Source organism: Amblyomma americanum, chromosome 6 (genome assembly GCF_052857255.1).
Source record: "Amblyomma americanum isolate KBUSLIRL-KWMA chromosome 6, ASM5285725v1, whole genome shotgun sequence".
Classification (NCBI taxonomy): Eukaryota; Metazoa; Arthropoda; class Arachnida; order Ixodida; family Ixodidae; genus Amblyomma; species Amblyomma americanum.
In genome coordinates, this window is record NC_135502.1 from 81,145,706 (window position 1) to 81,162,711 (window position 17,006).

General features: G+C 46.4%; 2 protein-coding genes across 2 annotated transcripts; both read right to left on the reverse strand.

Moving 5' to 3' along the window:
- Positions 1 to 30: 30 nt before the first annotated feature.
- LOC144095344 (neprilysin-1-like) lies at positions 31 to 4,249 on the reverse strand. The gene is made up of 4 exons (XM_077629109.1): positions 4,199 to 4,249; positions 2,972 to 3,112; positions 2,115 to 2,279; positions 31 to 366 (listed from the first exon to the last, which is right to left on the reverse strand). Exons 1-4 carry the CDS (start codon positions 4,247 to 4,249, stop codon positions 31 to 33), a joined length of 693 nt encoding a protein of 230 aa, XP_077485235.1.
- Positions 4,250 to 10,794: 6,545 nt separating this feature from the next.
- LOC144095345 (neprilysin-1-like) lies at positions 10,795 to 16,942 on the reverse strand. The gene is made up of 4 exons (XM_077629110.1): positions 16,711 to 16,942; positions 15,817 to 16,028; positions 12,774 to 12,917; positions 10,795 to 11,172 (listed from the first exon to the last, which is right to left on the reverse strand). The coding sequence occupies exons 1-4, from the start codon at positions 16,940 to 16,942 to the stop codon at positions 10,795 to 10,797; spliced, it is 966 nt and encodes a 321-aa protein (XP_077485236.1).
- Positions 16,943 to 17,006: the final 64 nt, after the last annotated feature.

Below are 17,006 nucleotides of genomic sequence, written 5' to 3' on the forward strand. Positions count from 1 at the left end.
TTCCTCCCTGTCTAATGTGTGCAGTGTTCATTAGAAGCGCAGCTGGTACATCCTTCTTGCCTCGTGCGGGTAGTTGAGCCTGGACCCAGCTGCCTCGCTGATGGCTACTATGGCGGGGAGGCCCCAGGACAGGCTCAGCTGCACCATCGCATCCAGCGGGTTCCGGGTCAAGCGCAGACTCGCAGGTTTAAGGCCCAAGCGGGCCAGGAAGTGTCGCAGGTGCGCTGACTCGGACCGATTTTTTGAGTACAGCGACACGCAAGCCCTGTACATAGCAACGGCCTTCTCGAAGGCAGTCTGGCCTCTCTCCGGGACGGAGGCCTTCGAAACCATGGCTTGCACCTTGAAATTTATAGCTTCGCTCATCTGTAGATGAACAAGACCAAAAGAAAGGTGGAAGGAGTCAGACACGCGGCCTGCGCCACCTAATGTATAAAGGCTTGCAAATGTTCGCTATATGGTTGAAAAACATCTGCCAGCGTTTCAGAGGTTGGTGTTTCGTACATATTTGTCCGAGATCCCACACGATATGCTGACATTTTCTCACGGTTGCACTAAAGGTAAAAACTTTAACATTCTATTCAAAAAGGTTTTAGGTTGTCTCGGAGGTGAACATTTTTATAAGGGCATCTTTCTCCATCAGTGCGTTAGATCCCCAGAGATAGATACAAAATTAAATTGCCTTACTATACCACCGCCTTGAAGATTCGTGAGATACCTGAAAAACCTTAATGTTGAGCAATAAAAAAATGTTAATAGATAAATTTATGCGTTGTGAGGGCACTCTCACAGGCTTGAAGACAGAAAAAGGCTCCCAAAGAAAGATGTTTGCTTTAGTGAACTTTTGCCTTTTGAAAGTAAAGCTCTGCAGCTGCGACAGCGACACCAGCATTCGATAGTCTGCGTAATCAGAATGACCATCTCTCGTTTCGGCTGCACTTCATTCCAGGAGTAATGAACTAACCAGATGATGCGCTTAGAACATCGCGAGCAGTCCTAAGCGCCGTATGACGAGTGGCGGGTGACTGCAATCTTTTCAGAGCAATCCGTTTAGATCTGGATCATACTACCGACAACGGCTTGCGTGGCAAAACATAGTAGTTATAACGCTCGCCTAAGATTGAAAAATAGAGACCTTTGGAAAAAACAAACATAACTTTCAGCAGCAAAATTAACATACCAGGTGTTTCAGAGAAGATTTTAAGTAATCCTCAAAAATAAGTTTTTGACGTAAAAATAGATTTTTCAGCATAGTATTACCATTGTTGGCGGACATCACAAAAACGCTGATTAGTTTCAAGTAGTAAACTGGTTAACTAATTTCTAATAAATAACTTTTGAACCATTAGAGTTAAACGCCTAGTTGCAATCAGAGACTTGCAGCTGATCGTTAGTAATAGCCATACCAGTTTTTAAGAAAAAAAAAACGCGATTACCTTTGGCGCTGTGGCTCAACAAAATTTGGCTCTTTTGATCTAATGTACACAAGAAAGTTTGCTTTGCACGCATTCTTTTCGATGTATTTTGGCATGTACTTTGACACAATGTATTTTGACACGATCACAGTGGCTAAGAGGCTGTCTCCACGTCTGCGGGTAGGGTAAATTCTCGACTGTGAGGGCATTTATGGCGCTTCCGCCTTCGAACCGAACGGTGAGGCTACGTTTCTGCGTTGTATCTGAGGTGCAGCGACATCTCTCTAATACATATTTTTGCGCTAGTATCGCCAACGTTCGGAACTAGCGAGCGTTTCTTATAATTGCGACTGCTATAGGTGAACTCGGTAATAATATCCCTTTAAATATGTTTTCCGAACTAAGTTTAACAATATATAGTGCACAATGGATGCGCCTTTAGGCTTCACAGTGTATGCAATTGCAGCGAAGCCGCTATTCGTCTTTTAGGCGTGAGTCCCAGTGATCACCAAGCAAGGACAGATAAAAAGGCGTCGATACGCTGGGTGATCTGCTCGGCACTCTAAGCTTATACGCTTTTCGTTATCAAAGCTTTTGAAAATGCCTTAACAGTTCAACTAGACGCAATAACCATACGCGTAAACGAGGCAGTTTTCTGCCTCATAATACATTTCCATGTTTCAAAGCCTGCTTCCTCACCAGTGACATCCTTTCCTTCTCTAGTTTTGCTGCGCAGGTGAAGCTGAAGAAGTCGCGGCAAGGATCGGCCGATTTGTTGATGGTGGACAACAGGAACAGCCGAAGCTGCCGGCAGCCCTCGTTGTCACACTCTATCTGCTGGTCCAGTGACCTGAACTCGTCGGGCTAGGCGAAGGTAGAAGGAGGTGTTGCAGAGGCCCAGAAAAAAAAGACAAAATGGTCTGAGTGGTTTAACGTTGCTTCAATTGCTTCAAATGTGGTCAAATATTTTAAGGGACAACCCCAAAGTGGAGTAAATTTGGCTAATTTACCAACACTGTTCCCGCTTCGAGTTATTGCCAATTCGCTTTCGCGCTACCATATGCTAGCCGTTTCGGTTAGCCCAGTTGGTAGAGCGACTGCTGCGGTAAAGCGGTGATCGCGGGTTCGAAAACCGAACCAGGACGAATTTTTGTTTAACTACGAAGTTTCTGGGGAAGCTGTAATACTTCCCTTTATAGCCGTATGGCTGCGCACGAGTGCATGTCAATAAGTAATTTGCTCATTTATTACAAATTTAGTCCACCTTAAGGGGTGCCATTAAAACATTTGACCAACTACGAAGTCTGTGCGGAAGCTTTCAGTTTTCCTTTGTAGCCGTATGGCTGTGCTTAGGTGAATGCCAGTGAGTAATTACAATGAGCACTACAACGAAGAAGTGAAGAATAAAACATATTTTGATGGCACTGGATGGTGTGTTTAGGCAGTGCGATTATGTGCACTGCGTGTGCAACGTACTGTGCCGCGTCTCGGCTGTCGGAGCTCTTACTCGGAAGGATATGGCGAGGCATGGGGAATGTCCTTCCACGTCGACTCACCCGTGGTTGGAAGATGAAGAAAGCGAGGACGCCGACAGAGGCGATCACTACCACGACGAAGCCGGTCTCAAGTCGTCGCTCCTGCTTTTCGGACGCCGTGGACGAGGACGTGGTCTCTACCGAGTGGTTCGCGTCTGCTTCCTGCTAATTTAGGTTCAACGAATGCAGGCGGGAAATAAATTCAACAGGAAATTAAGCGCATGTTTTGCGTGAATTGGAAGGAAAGTGGACTTGGGCAACTAAGACCAGCCGAAGCGACAGTCTCAGCTAATGGAGCTGCATTTATACGCGTTGAAATAAAGGAGGACGTTCGTTTACTGTTACGAATAGGAGGCGTTTCATTGATAAGGAGAACTGCGCAGTAGACATTTACACGTAGGGACACGTAGCACATCCCTCCGTAGTCTTCGTTCGGTTTTAGAAGTTGAGTTCAAATTATACTAGCCTCGGCCACAATGAAGATTCTCGTGTAATTCTGCTTAGTGGAAAATCAGTTAAGTACAATAGGGAATGGATATTCTTATTTTGCCTTTCTTGACAGATAAATGCTCGTTATTGCTATTTGGGAGAAAACACTTATTTTCGGCCGACAACGATAGAGAACACGAGCTTTGAACAGAGCTGCCTGTCTCTCCTCAATGGATTTCAGGCTCGTATGGCTTACCCGGCTGCGAGTAAGATTTATTTGCTCATAATTTTGCCCTAAATGGCGCCCACAGTTTTTATTCATCGGAAGATAGCCACACTTTGTAATGTCGCAAGATACAAAGGTACAGCAATGGAATGGCGCTTCACATTGGCTCCACCAAGATTAATCAATATGCGGACGATTTGCTGCCCAGTTCTGCCACCAAGATGTCTGAATCAAGAAATGGCTGGTACACTTGGAAAGCGCACGGGAAGAGGGTATACTAAAGCAAGAGTAGTCCGCCGACGGCGATGACTGGTGCACTAGCGCTGCAAGGGCAACAAATGCTACGCGCTGCGCAAGCACGGCTCGATGCCGTGGTGGTGGGGAAAACAAACTGTATGAAACGCACTACTGGATGATCCGGCGTTGTATTAGAAGCGGCCATACACTGCGGCGCAGAACATCGAAGATTCCAGTTCAGTGCAAATCACCCGTACCTTTCTACACCACAGTTAGTGTTACGTGGAAACATTTTTCCGCTCCACAGAGAAAGCTACTGGGAGGAAGTTCCTTGCTGAATTAGGTGCCGTGCTTACCTTTCCCGCATCTTCAGGAACCTTAACGGCGACGTTCTCTGCGGCCTTCATGCAGTTGGTGGCGGCCTAATTCTCTTCTTTTTCAACTACAGAAAGCGTTGCATGTCCCTCGTGATTAGTAAAAAACAAAGAAAAAAGTGCTTCTTTGGAGATTTTTTTTTCTGGTGACAGCTTTCTTTTCAGCCATGTTTTTTTGATAAATAGTTTCTTTTTAAATTCGGCGCAAGTCATTTTCGTTCGACTTTGAAATATTTAAGGGCAGCTGAAGAAGGGATAAAGGAGCAGTATCCTTCGTTATAGCTAGAGGAGGAGGAGGAGGATGAAGAGGAAGATAGGGAGGTTAACCGGAAGAAGGTGAATCCCTTACCATGGGTATGTGCCATCGCTTTTGTAGCAACAACAACAAACGGAAGAATAAACCAGTTTGCTATCCTGCACGGCGGGAAAGGGATGAGGGGATAAAAAGATGACAGAGGAAAGAGAGTAGCAGGAAAATGAAGTCAGTACGCAAAATCAGCAAGCGTTCTGTAAAGTCACAGGCTATCGTGCTAGCAAATTCTAGCTATACCGAGGCACTGTTCTGCTTCTTGGAACTTCGGTATAGTTAGATGTTACTAGAAATACCATCTGTCCGATCAGCTACCAGACTGACTCACTCTTCTCGTGCGGTAGAGTGTTTGCTCGCTTATATTATTTATTCATCACTGCAATGCCTGCCTCAGAAACTTTTTGCTGTATCATCGGCATGTGCCTGTGTTTATGGCCTTGTTGAGACTTTCTTGGGTTTTTTTAGCATTGTTTCTTTTTCTTCATTGTGTATATTGCATATTATATAGCTGCAGTTAGATTGCCCAATGTTTAGAGTTTATTTTCTATTTACTTTTAGCATTTTTGGTATGTGCACTATGTTCTCTGTTTTGTGTATTGTAAATTGTCGCTGTTTTTTTTTTCATGCAATATGTAAGCAATCCTAACGTGATTTGTTCTTCCGTCCGGAAAGCAGCATCCGGCGCCTCTGTCAGGCACGAAATTCCCCTTGCATGTCTATGAAAATAAGAAAAAAAGGCTTTTCCTCTAGATTCATCCCTACTGTTGGCGCTTGGGAACCAGCTATGATAAATAATATAATTATTACTCCTATAAACTGCTTATATTGAAAGTTTCTAACCATGCTATATATATTCCTGCTATTGCAGATTCGACATTGTGCCTGCTGGTCACTAGTATCGCACTTGCGTGGTTCCTAAACGATTGATCTCTTCGCTTAAATTCACAGTTTCGAAGCAGCATTGGTTTTGACGAAATAATGTCATAGAAAAGATGTGGGACCTCGCTGTTACTCTCGTTTCAAAATTATTTACCATATTATGGCCGTCACTGTGGGGAACCCAGAGTCCGGAGGCATACGTTCTTAGATACAAGTACAACTTTAACATGAGGTTAAAAAACGCGGTACACCTGTTTTAGGTTTGTGAATTAACTTGGAAGTTAAAGCAGTTTTTAGTGGCTATATTGATGACCTGAAGAGCAGTATCAAAAATCACTTCTTGTTTAGTTTCAGAATAGCGAAAAACGACCGAGGGAGAAAAACGCTATCAATATCTTATATCAAGCTCCTAGAATATTAATGGCTCGACGCAACAAGGCTTTTGATCGTCCCGTTGGGTAAACGCCAACTAGACTCGCCAGGTTTCAGCAGAGGAGTTAGAAAAGCGGCGGGACATGAAGGCGACGGGACAGAGGCAGAGACAGTTTATCACACTGGAATTCATTGGAAAGATATCGCAACAAACCGACTGACAAACAGTAAGCAACAGTAAGTAATACAGCGAGACTTTGTGCAGCACCCAATATGCACTCATACCTTAGTTCCATTGACGCATCTCGAACATAAACGGCATGCGATAAGGGCTGCTTGTCTCCAAGTGCCGATATATTATTGTTGACTAGCAGTGATGCTGTATGCAATGCTCCCTTTTTCTGAGCGATAATAAAGATTTAAAAAATGCTAGCTTTCATGTTTTCCTATCGGAGTGTCGATAAAACGCTTATCTGAAGCACGCTGATCAGCACCTACCCTAATAGCTGCCCTATGTGCAACCAACGCTCCTATACCATCGGACTCACCCCTACACCCGTACGTTCTCCCCAATACCGGAGGGCATGTCTCCCGAGCAACATTTTAGCCATCTAAGCTAACCAAGCTAGGCGAAAACCCGGACATGGAGACGTAGCACTGTGACACGTCGTACAATACTGCACCATGTAACTGCGATTAGTCTCACGACCACCCAGGCCTCACATCGAGAGAATGACTACTTTCAGATACGGCGGTCGAAGCGCTAGACTTTGCAAAGACCGCCATCCTTCACACAAACTTCCACAATCAACTCCTAATTTCCACTGACAGTAAAGGCACCAGTGGGCCCCACTCGCCACCTTCTGAAGATAAATATTCCTTCCTCATATAGCTCTTGAAAAAACTTTTTCTCCGACGTAAATTAAGAAATGCTGAATCAAATATTTAACTTCTCGCTTACAACACGTACATAAATTCTGAACTTGAGTATGCTTCGATCGTCTGGTACCCTTGCATAAAGAGATACTTATCGATTTGAGCAGACACAGAGGAAAGCACTAAGGTTTATCTTTGCTAAATATTAAAGAACAGACTCTCCTACTAACCTTATGATTGGCCACAACATTCCGCAGGAAGATGAGTAGTTTACGGTTTATATACAAAATTTTGTACCACCAGCTAAACCTCAGCCCTCCGACATGTCTGAAAGTTCTGGACACAAAACGAACACGTCGTCGCCGAAATCACTCGCTTGAACCGATTTTTGCAAAAATAAAATCTTTTACGCAAGTTTTTATCCATGGACAATTTCTGATTGCAATTTCCTCCCAGAATGCATAGCTGAATCCGCAGACTTTGACCAGGCACTGCAAAATTATCTATTTTGCTGACAAGATGCTTTTTTTGTCATTGCACCGCTTTACACGTTGGTTACTTTGATGTACTCATAACTTCTTTTTTCTTTTTCGTTGTGCGGCTCTTGCTCTACTGAATTTTTGTCATTACATTGCCTCTGTCAGTTTCGCGGGTGACTTATGTTATCTTCCTTTAATTGCTTGTACGCAATTCATGTATGCCACTCCTGGTAGGGCCAAAATTGAGGCCTGCAGTGCTGTGAAATAAAATAAGTTAAAATAGACATTCTAGCAAGACAATTACTGCTCACGCCAAAGTGTACATGTCAGTTCGATGGATACTTTGGCACAAGGGTTTTGAAGGGCCCGAAAGAGCGAACGCATTTTAAGAATGTCTAGGACCTGTCTTCCTCCTGCCTGAATTCTACGATCCATGCGAGCCTTACAAGCAACAGCACAAATTAAAGACAAGCATCCTCTGAGGAACGCAGAAAGCACACTAGTAATCTCTTATATTCCCATTAAAATTACGCTATATTATATCACGCGGAAAAACAAAAGCTAATATTCCTCCGCTAGCGCGCAACATGAAGTGGCTACCGGACGGCCTTCCTTCGCTCATGGCGGGGGCTGGCTGTTAAATATTTAAATGCGCATATGATGTGATTTTGACCCAAACGAACATGCTAATACCCGAAACCTCGCCACACCTTTCTGCAAACTTGCACCTACCTAGTTGAGGAGCTAGCTCATTCCACCAAAATAGCGATTCGAACCTGTGTTACTGCCGCTTCTAAACGTGACTTGCTGGGAGGCTCGTTTGGTTTTACTGGGCATAAAGTAATGAACTGAGGCTATGGAGGACAGCGTTGTGAAGAGCTCTGGATAATTTTGACCCCCTGGCGTTCTTTAACGCTGCTCGGATCAAACCCGCGTATTTCGGGTCAGCAGCTGAGCACCACGACCCCTGAGCCGCCCACCGCGGCGGCTTCGCCTCATTATGTCCAGGCCATTGCACATCAATGCGCAGTTACCTGCAGTCGTCTTAGGCAGTAACAAGCGCGTTTCGTGCGCACCGGTACTTAAAGGCACCTATCAGAAGCTTAGAGGCATGCAGCAGTATATATACTGGCAAGCAGATATCCTTCGTGACCATGTGCCACACATTGTGCGAAGAGGACGATTGCGAAAACACCTGGTTGCGAGCGTGAACCGTTGCCGCCTGACACTTCGCACCATTAGCAGGGCACCTCCGACTGTTCGAGCGGGTGGTGCATGCAACTGACAAAGAAGTACCAGGTCCTCAAAGACAAGCTCCCAGGGTTGGCAGTGCCTGGCTTTGGCACGATATGCTACTCCCTTGTTAACAAGCGTCGCTTTCAAAATCGGCTTCTCGCCTTCGAGTGAAAAGCTTCAGGCGTACTGGAGAGGGCCAGTGAGACAGCATCGGCGGATGACACGTGGCTTCGTTTCGCACCACTGATTCATTGTAGAAAGGGCGTTAAGTACGAACTGCGACACAAACCTCTGAACTTGACTAAGTCTCTTGTTATAACCTGTAATTCAGTGTTTCCTCCTCTAAAGTCCACAGAAATTCCACTTAAGAAGCGAAGAAAAACTTGCGATGCAGGAACATTTTTGACGTCTGAGTTGGCGGCGTTCAGCGACCGGGATGTACCATCTTTGTCAAAAGTAACCAGGCTGCCCGTTTTGCTTCTCAGTTGTATAGCGGACCACTTTTCGCACCCAGCAAGCTTAAATGAATGTGAGGTAAGGAGAACCCTTTTCCCCACCTTCTAGCACCTTTTAATTTTTAGAGAAGTCGTGGGGGCTCCAGAATATGAGGAAGAAGCAAACAATGCAGCCTGGTTAGTTTTGGCAAAAACTATACGTGGTTTTTTGTCGGAGCACAAAACATATATATGCCCACATGAGCCTGGAATAAAAAAAAATGCAGAGCTGGAGTCACCGGCTTATAGCGCATGATAGCGAAAGCTGTTAAGCTTTAGCTACACAGCTCTCCATCCTGTTGTGAGATCACACTCAGGTTAAGCATTCCTTCACTGTCGTCCTCACAATCTCCTCCTTTCACGGTAGCCACCCTCTGGCTACTTCCCTTAGCAGCCACCTTTTGGTTGCGCATCTCTTAGCGCCGCCATAACCACTCATGCCATTAGGCCACCATACTCTTTCTTCCCTCTCTCTTCTTCTGCTACGGTTAGCAGGGCAGTAAAATGCAGGGGTTCGATAGCAAAATGCAGTGATATATTGCTGAATTTATTTTGAATAAAAAAATGTATCGTATAAGCAGTCTTCCACCTGTAGATCCGTGACGAACTGGTCATCTTTGGCCTGCGGTGTAAGCCTATCCTCTAAGGGGAAATGGAGACGAAAATTCAATCTCGTTTAGTTGAACTATTTGAAAGAGCAGGATGAAGTACCCGACGAAGGATAACAAAGCATCCGTAGAACAGATGAGCTCAGCAGCCGAATGCCATAAAAAATGAAATTGTTTTCTGAGAAGAAGAAAGGCGCAGACTCACTTTTCGGTGCACACCCCAAACACGCTGCATGGAAAAGGACAAAGGCAGTGAAAGAAGGAAGAGAGAAAATGGTGCCGTAGCGGAGGGCCCTGCAATAATTTCGACCATCTAGGAATCTTTACCGTGCACTGACGTCGCACAACACACAGGTGCCTTCAGCGTTTCTCCTTCACCGAACACGCAGCTGCCGCGGCCGGATTCTGACCCACAAACCTGCCATTGTCCGTGAGCCACTCCGGCGAGTAAACACGGGGGATGTGGTGGAAACAATGAGGTGACGCATTAGAGAACATTTCAGTAGATTTTTATTCACAATATCTCCGGTTCAGCGTCTAATCTTACGAACTACTGACCACTAAATTTCAGGAAACATGGCAGTTATATTAGCCATAAGTGATGTGTTCTTTAGCATGCGAGCAGTACCTATATATCATGATTGCTTCACTGATTTCATCCTGCAAATAATTGTGGTCGCAGCGCAGCGGCATATTACCAGCAGACACATCGGTAATACCAAAAATACTATGCCCCTGCGCATGGATTCAAAGAAATATTCGAGTGAATATTATTATAGGCAAGATTAAAATGCTAAAAACGGTGTGCCTAGTCACAGAATGCGCCAAACCAGAAGTCGGAGCTCCACTACTGCACAAAAGCGTAAACCCAAGATAATCGCAATCGATGGTTTAAGAGAGTCAGGTGTAGTGATTAGGCTAAGCAAACCGCTGGAATATGTTGGCATCAGCCAGCAAGACAAGCTAACTGGAGCTGGCAGAGAGAGAACGTTGGTTCAGCAACAGGACAGTAGTCGGCGATGAAGGCTGCTGAGAATTTTGTACGTGATCATGCTTCCTTCTTTGACTTAGAACGCCGGAATATGTTATTTCTCTCTACGTTCTCTCAAGATACCTTCCATGTTGATGCGAGGCCAGCGCAGAGGTGTGTATGCATTTTGCTTGAGCAAAGCGTGTCACAAAAAGAAAGCGTGGCGCGTACATAATAGGCCACACGAATTGAAGGTGATATCACATTTTGGTCTCTACAAATAGTTCACTTATTTAGTCCCATTTTAGCGAAGAAATAAACGCTCAGCGACAACGCTTCTGCGCAGAAGCGTCTTTACCAGAACCTGCACTTTCGTTCGGGGTTCATGAAGGTGCCGGGTGCGCAGTGAAATGCATCCGCAAACTCCGGCATGTTCATCAAAGGCACCACGCAGCGAGCCCAGCTCGGCGCGTATGACTTGGATGCGTCGCGCTGGCGCGGCGGGACCTTAGGGTCGCACACCTTGGCGCAGTGGCCGATGAAGAACAGCTGGTGGTTCGTGAAGCCGGCCACATTTCCAACGGTGGTGGTGGCCCTGCGCAACTCGGTGACCTTGAGTTTTACGCTGGTGAGGTTCTGCAAGGCGTCGAAGGCCATGCGTATCCCCATGACGTCCGCCAAATTTTCGGAGTCGACCGTGTGGTTCAGGACGAGTGCGCGTTTTCGGAGCGCCTGGGCACAGCGTGATGAGTATCAGAAAACGCAAGAAGAGTAAGACAGCGAAATAATGAGGCTTAAACGAACGCGCCTTTAGGTCGGGGATTTCCTTTAACGGCCCAACGAGACACTCGCGGCATAAGACGTTTCAGCTTATTACTAAACTTATTAAGACAGCCATGCATCAAAGAGGGAGAAGGCAGCGTCGGTTCTCAACGAGCACCACACTTCGCCGCCATTGGAACTCCTGTGTTAGTTCGAGATAAGATAGGCAAGAATCTTGTAAAAGCACAGTTCACCATGGTAGTTGATGAAGGCGATGATGTGCAATGCACAGTGCGAGAGTGTGTTGCAGTTTAACACTAGACGTGATTGGCTGCGATGATAGCATAGTGCTTTCGTGCAGTCGTCCGCGATGATCTGTTCGCACCGCCGCGGGTTTGAAATCCAGTCACAACAATATTTATTTCTTAAGACGAAAGCCTCTAATGGCTCATGGTCGCGTCCGTCCGTCCATCTACTACACTCTTCAACTCGATAAGAGAAAAAAAATATTTGTGCACGATGGCATTCGAGCCATCCTTCCGTTCCGCAGCCGAGCGTGCTAACGACTACGCTACTTCCTGCCAACGCATATGTAGTTCTCCTTGTCTAGGACGACGGAGAGAGTTTGCGGAAAGGCGTCGAATCAGACGGATGCCTCCCAAACGCCCTCCAGTGTCTCCAGCATTTAAGATTCAGAAATAATTGCGTACTTAACGTCTTAACCACACACCAGCCGCATATAAGCTGCAACACCTGCTGCTCACGCGTTGGTCTGAGCCCCCTCCGACCGGGACTCCGGGGATAACGCTAAAGGCTTTCGCCTCACCGCACTTTAGGTCAACAAAGTGCCCCCCCCCCCCCTGAACTTTTTCCTGCATGGGCTGCTGCTATGTTAGGTTTGGCCAAGGTCACACTGAAGGTCATCCTCTGGGGCACCCTCAAGGTCACCTTCGCATTGGCTATAGCTGGCGCGACGCTCCTCCGCGTTTACCCGAGTTTCCACTCATTGGGTGCAGCTCGCGTGACGCTCCTCCGTACTAACCCGAGGGTACTCCAGTTACTCCGAATCTTCACACAAGATTCTTGGATGGGACCGCACTAAGTAGTGATTTCGTACTAAAACATTTGTCACTATGACGATCGTAATAGCGGCAGTCTCCCGTGGGTAAAACATTTCAAGGCAGTTGCCCAACCACAATTTTCTAGTAAATTTCCCCACATGTGGCAGCTTTGCATTGGAAGGTGACGTAAAAAAACTTTCCTGGCAAAAAGCGTACGTGATAAAATTAATTCAGATTTAAAAGAGCGTAGCCTTGTCGAAAGCTGCAACTGAACAGCGCTCTTCTTCAAATGGGGCGACTGCGCACTGCTCCAACCGGGGAAGCGCCGCGCGCAGAGTCTCTGAAATCACAATCCTCTCTCAGACGTCGCCTGGCTCCACACATCCATTCAATGCTACATGTCATGCGACTGGAACTGGTATCGAGGGGGGAAGCTCCGCATGAAAAAAGCACACTTCTCGACCTCTATCACACGATATCAAAATGTGGGCCCAACGTGCAGGTGCTTACCTCTCTGTGAATATCCCGAAGGCATGAAGTCTGCTCGAGGTACTTGTCCGTAGCCTGTTTTGGCCACCACGAAGTTCGCATGCCTCTTCCATTTGCTTGCCTGCCGACCACATCGAATGCATGCATCATCTCGTGGCCTATTAGCTGCGTCAAGCGAAGAAACGAAAATAATCATTATTTATTTGTTTTTGAATCATATACAAAAGCTACCAAGGATGCAGATAACCAAAGGCAGCGGCCGCGCCTCTACAGGTTCACTTTGGTAGTGTATAGGAGCCCTGATAAACCTTGCCTATTCATTGCCTTACGGGTAAGTTGCCAGAAGCAAACAGTTCCACACTTGTTACCTCAGGAACACACGCAAGCATTGAGAGAGTGTTCGTGAAGACCACCTTGATTTACGTCATATTGGTCGGTGCTATGTCACGCATTCTCGAGAATACTTTTCTTGTACCGCCAAGTGATGCAAATAAATTATCTCTCCTTTAGAATACTGCGCATGACTATTGAAGAGCAACAGCTATCTGAGATGCACTCAGTCTATAGCGGTGTGCAGCTGCCGTTGCAACGAATTTATTAAATTACGTATTGAATGCGTAAACCTTACGAAAGAAAAGTACGTTTGAATCTTAAGAGCTCTGCATAGGCGTTTCAATCCTTGTACCGGTCCTGCATGGTTAGTCATGTAATGATAGAAGCCAAGTGCCGCTGGAACAGGTCAAGACATAGAGGAATGCGTATTTTCCTTTGTTTATTGTGTTCACGATTGCTCTGCAAGGCTAGTAATGTAAGCTTTCTACATTAAAGATGATTAAACACAAATTATCATAATAAGACAGTCGTATCCCGCCAGTGGGATACAAACCCACTACCTCGGCTTGTGACAGGACGTACGTTCTATGATTAAGCAAGGGTACTACACACACAAAAAAAGGACACAGACGAGAAGACGACAAAGACGGGTGCAGACTCGCGTCTGGGCTTATTCAGAAGAACATAGATACTTATATCGTCATGTCTGTCAAAACATTTATTGCACGCGTGATAGAAACCTGCTGTCTTTCTGATATAACTTTATCAATGTGTCACTGACACAGTCAACCTGTTTGTTCTTAATGAAAAAAAGCATCGGCAAGCTCACGCGCCATCTGGTCACTAAAAGTTTCCTTCCAACCTTAGGCAGACACGGATTATCTCGGGTAGTCAAAGCGCATGCGCCGCAATGCATATACATATTGGACTCTTTTCTCGACCTAATCGAAAGCTGGTGCTCCGCTCCCTTAGCCATTCGTTGGAACATCGGCCGCTGAGGCCGATGGGAACTTTCCCGCAGGTCAACGGAATTTCGTATGCAACCTCGACAGAGCACCTAACGAACGGGGTGGCATGATGCTTCATGCAGCCTCGCATGTCCTTTCTGCACCTGTCTTTTTCTTTTTTCTTGCACAGAACCCTTGCGGAACAATTTATGACGGACTCGCCCAACAGCATGCACTCTTCAACGTGTACGTTCCATGTAGGCCGCTACGTTTGGGAGTTGCGCGAATGAACACTCTCAAAATTAGGTTACACGCAACAGAAGTAGGCTCGAAAAGTAGAAAGCTGGACAGCTTCCTTCATTGTTCAGTTGGTAGAGCAGCGTACGCGACATGCAGATATTGTGGGTTCGGACACCGTCGGTGGCATGTCGGTGTCTTTTCTTCTGCATTGTGCATAACAGCATTTCATCAAAAATGGTTACATTCCTAAGTTCACATAGACACGAGAACCAATAAAAAGAACGCAATTTCATTCTGCTTTCATTGCTTTCAGTTTACAATCCGCTCCATCCTTACCCTTGTGCGCTCAGACGGTCAAGTGAGGTGATGAAAAGTAGGCGCAAGTGTTAAGAAAAAATGTTTCGCTGGTTTAGGAATAATGTCGGCGTGAGCCGATCATCGGGTACACGGCACAGAAATGTTAAGGTGGAAGACATTCCTTGTTGCATTTTGACCAGAGTCAAGAGTAATGACACCACGGGGTGCATATTTTTGATCTCGAACCCCAATAATTTAGATGAACCCATGTGTCGCAGAGTCTGGGGTGAGCGGGCGAAACGCGTGAAACGGGCTGAGCGCGGAGGCCTGCTCGGCAGTTTATGATAATGTAAAAGGACATATACAACTTCTCATCAATGAAGGCAGAAAGTACATAAATATTGCATGAAGTTATTGGCACTTCATTATCCATCAATGACGTCTTTGCCTTTTGGCCTTGCAGTCAGATGGAATTATTACTTCGGGAGTGCTGTCGATGGCTTGTGAAGAGGAAGCAAGCGACGAACACTAAATACGTTTAGTGCAGCCTCGTCTGGATCACTCATAGTCACGCGCCACAGCGACGCTGCCGTAGAAATTGCAAGGCACAAAAGCACTCCGAGGAAAATAACTGCGCCGCACTTTACATGGGAACCTCGAACGCAGATTAGAAGGGCTCTGAAACACCCTCCGAGAAAAGCACATCACCTCGCTTAATCACTGCATTGTGTTGTCATGAAAGCCTGGGCCAAATAATGCACTTCTACACGCAGCAGAAGACCCACAATCACGCGCGAAAGTTGGCGCGCCCTTCCCAGCGACTTTTTCATGCTCGCACCCTACTCCGTCGCTAGCATCTACGTATACAGCTTGTGAGGTGGCTACTGGTCAGATTCTTTCAGACGTCGGGCAGTTACCAAGGCCGCTGCCAATAAGCCGCGTAGCTCCGGCGGCTCAGGAGCCTCTTCCCAGGCGGTGCGGCCGGCGGAGTAGCGGCGACCTTCCACCGTGCAAAAAGTGACGAGAGGAGAGGGAATGGCGCGAAGACGCGGAAATTCGAATGTGGCTACAGATAACTCACCTCCTACAAAGCGCACTAGAAAATTTCTTGCTGGACAGTATTCGTGAAGAGGCGTGCTTTAACATCCCAGCCATGCTGCAGCTTTATTAGAGCCCCTTTCAGAGCCCCTTTAATAACGTGAACAAAGCGTGCTCACATATGCGGCACGGTGCACCATGTGTCGTACCTGCCCGATGCCGCCGTAGTTGTACACGGCGGGTGCCCCGTGATAGAAGATCACGGGCTGCAGAAGCGCGCCAGCGAGATTCACCGTGTTGGTCGCGTAGGTGTGCTGCGCGTTCACCCAGCCCAGCGTGAACAGGATCTCGTCTTGATGCTTCATTTGGACGCGCCGCAGGAATCGGCTCGCGTTCAACCAGGATAGCAAGAAGCTGCTTTCTGCGAGGGAAGGGAGACCGCTCATTATCTGTGTAGCTTCAACATCCCTGAATCAGCTTCTGAACTAATCGATGGACAGTTATCAAATATATCGATCCGCTAACTGTACTCAAATCAGTTCTGAGGTCCTGCCCTTGCGCAGGGTATGTTGGCTGACTATTGAACTAACTGTTAAAATTGGAGGGACAGTGACGAGAACCCCGTCATATTTTCGTCAGCAGTAATAATAGATTCTACAGCTTTTCCTCGGTCCGTTCACGTTTGTTAGGCAGCAAAAGGCGCTTTGTTCCTAAAAAATTGCAGCTAAAATTTTCCCCTCTACTCGATTAAAGCTCGCGACGCCTACAATAAAAAAAGAGCCCGCGATCAGCTTTTTAAAATGAAAGTCGTTGTCGCTTACCATCTCGGATCCACGCCAAAAAAATTCGCCTACTCGCCGAAATCCACTTGCAAAACCGGCTGGAGATGGCGATATATATATATTTCACTTCCTGTGAAACTAGTCTCTCTTTGATTACAATAAGTAATCTATCGGGTAATCAATCGATAAGTTCGAACCACCACAAAATGCGCTACGTAAATTATAGCTATCCGCACTCTCTTACTCAATGAAAAATGCGAAATAAGCCCCACTCTCATGTTCCAAGTGAATATGAGACTGAAATCAACACCCAACATATACCTTTGACGGCCACATCCGGCATGTCGGCGTAGAAGTGCTCCAGAGCAGAGAGACCCGTAAGGTTGAATGGGAACGCGATGATGATCCTCATGGTTTGGATCTTTTTCAAAGCGGCCTTTCTGGAAGCGCCTGGCAACCAGCTCGAATTGCTCAAGGTTGCCTTGACGGTGTCACGTACGCGGCAGGTGATGTACGTCACCTCTCGAAGCACGTCGGGCGTCACCACTGTCATTCATAAAGGAAAATGGAGAAATAAAATGCAATGACCGCAGAGAGAGACAAGTGCCTTTGTCTGC

Bases quoted from the DNA above. Each gene is read 5' to 3' on its own strand.
- LOC144095344 (XM_077629109.1), bottom strand. From the start codon at position 4,249: ATGAAGGCCGCAGAGAACGTCGCCGTTAAGGTTCCTGAAGATGCGGGA. The intron at 3,113-4,198 runs GTAAGCACGGCA...CTAAATTAGCAG, and splicing joins TTCCTGAAGATGCGGGAAAG to GAAGCAGACGCGAACCACTC. The intron at 367-2,114 runs GTGAGGAAGCAG...GTTCATCTACAG, and splicing joins AGAAGGAAAGGATGTCACTG to ATGAGCGAAGCTATAAATTT.
- LOC144095345 (XM_077629110.1), bottom strand. From the start codon at position 16,942: ATGACAGTGGTGACGCCCGACGTGCTTCGAGAGGTGACGTACATCACC. The intron at 16,029-16,710 runs GTATATGTTGGG...CTTCCCTCGCAG, and splicing joins GCCGGATGTGGCCGTCAAAG to AAAGCAGCTTCTTGCTATCC. The intron at 12,918-15,816 runs GTACGACACATG...CGCTTGACGCAG, and splicing joins ACTACGGCGGCATCGGGCAG to CTAATAGGCCACGAGATGAT.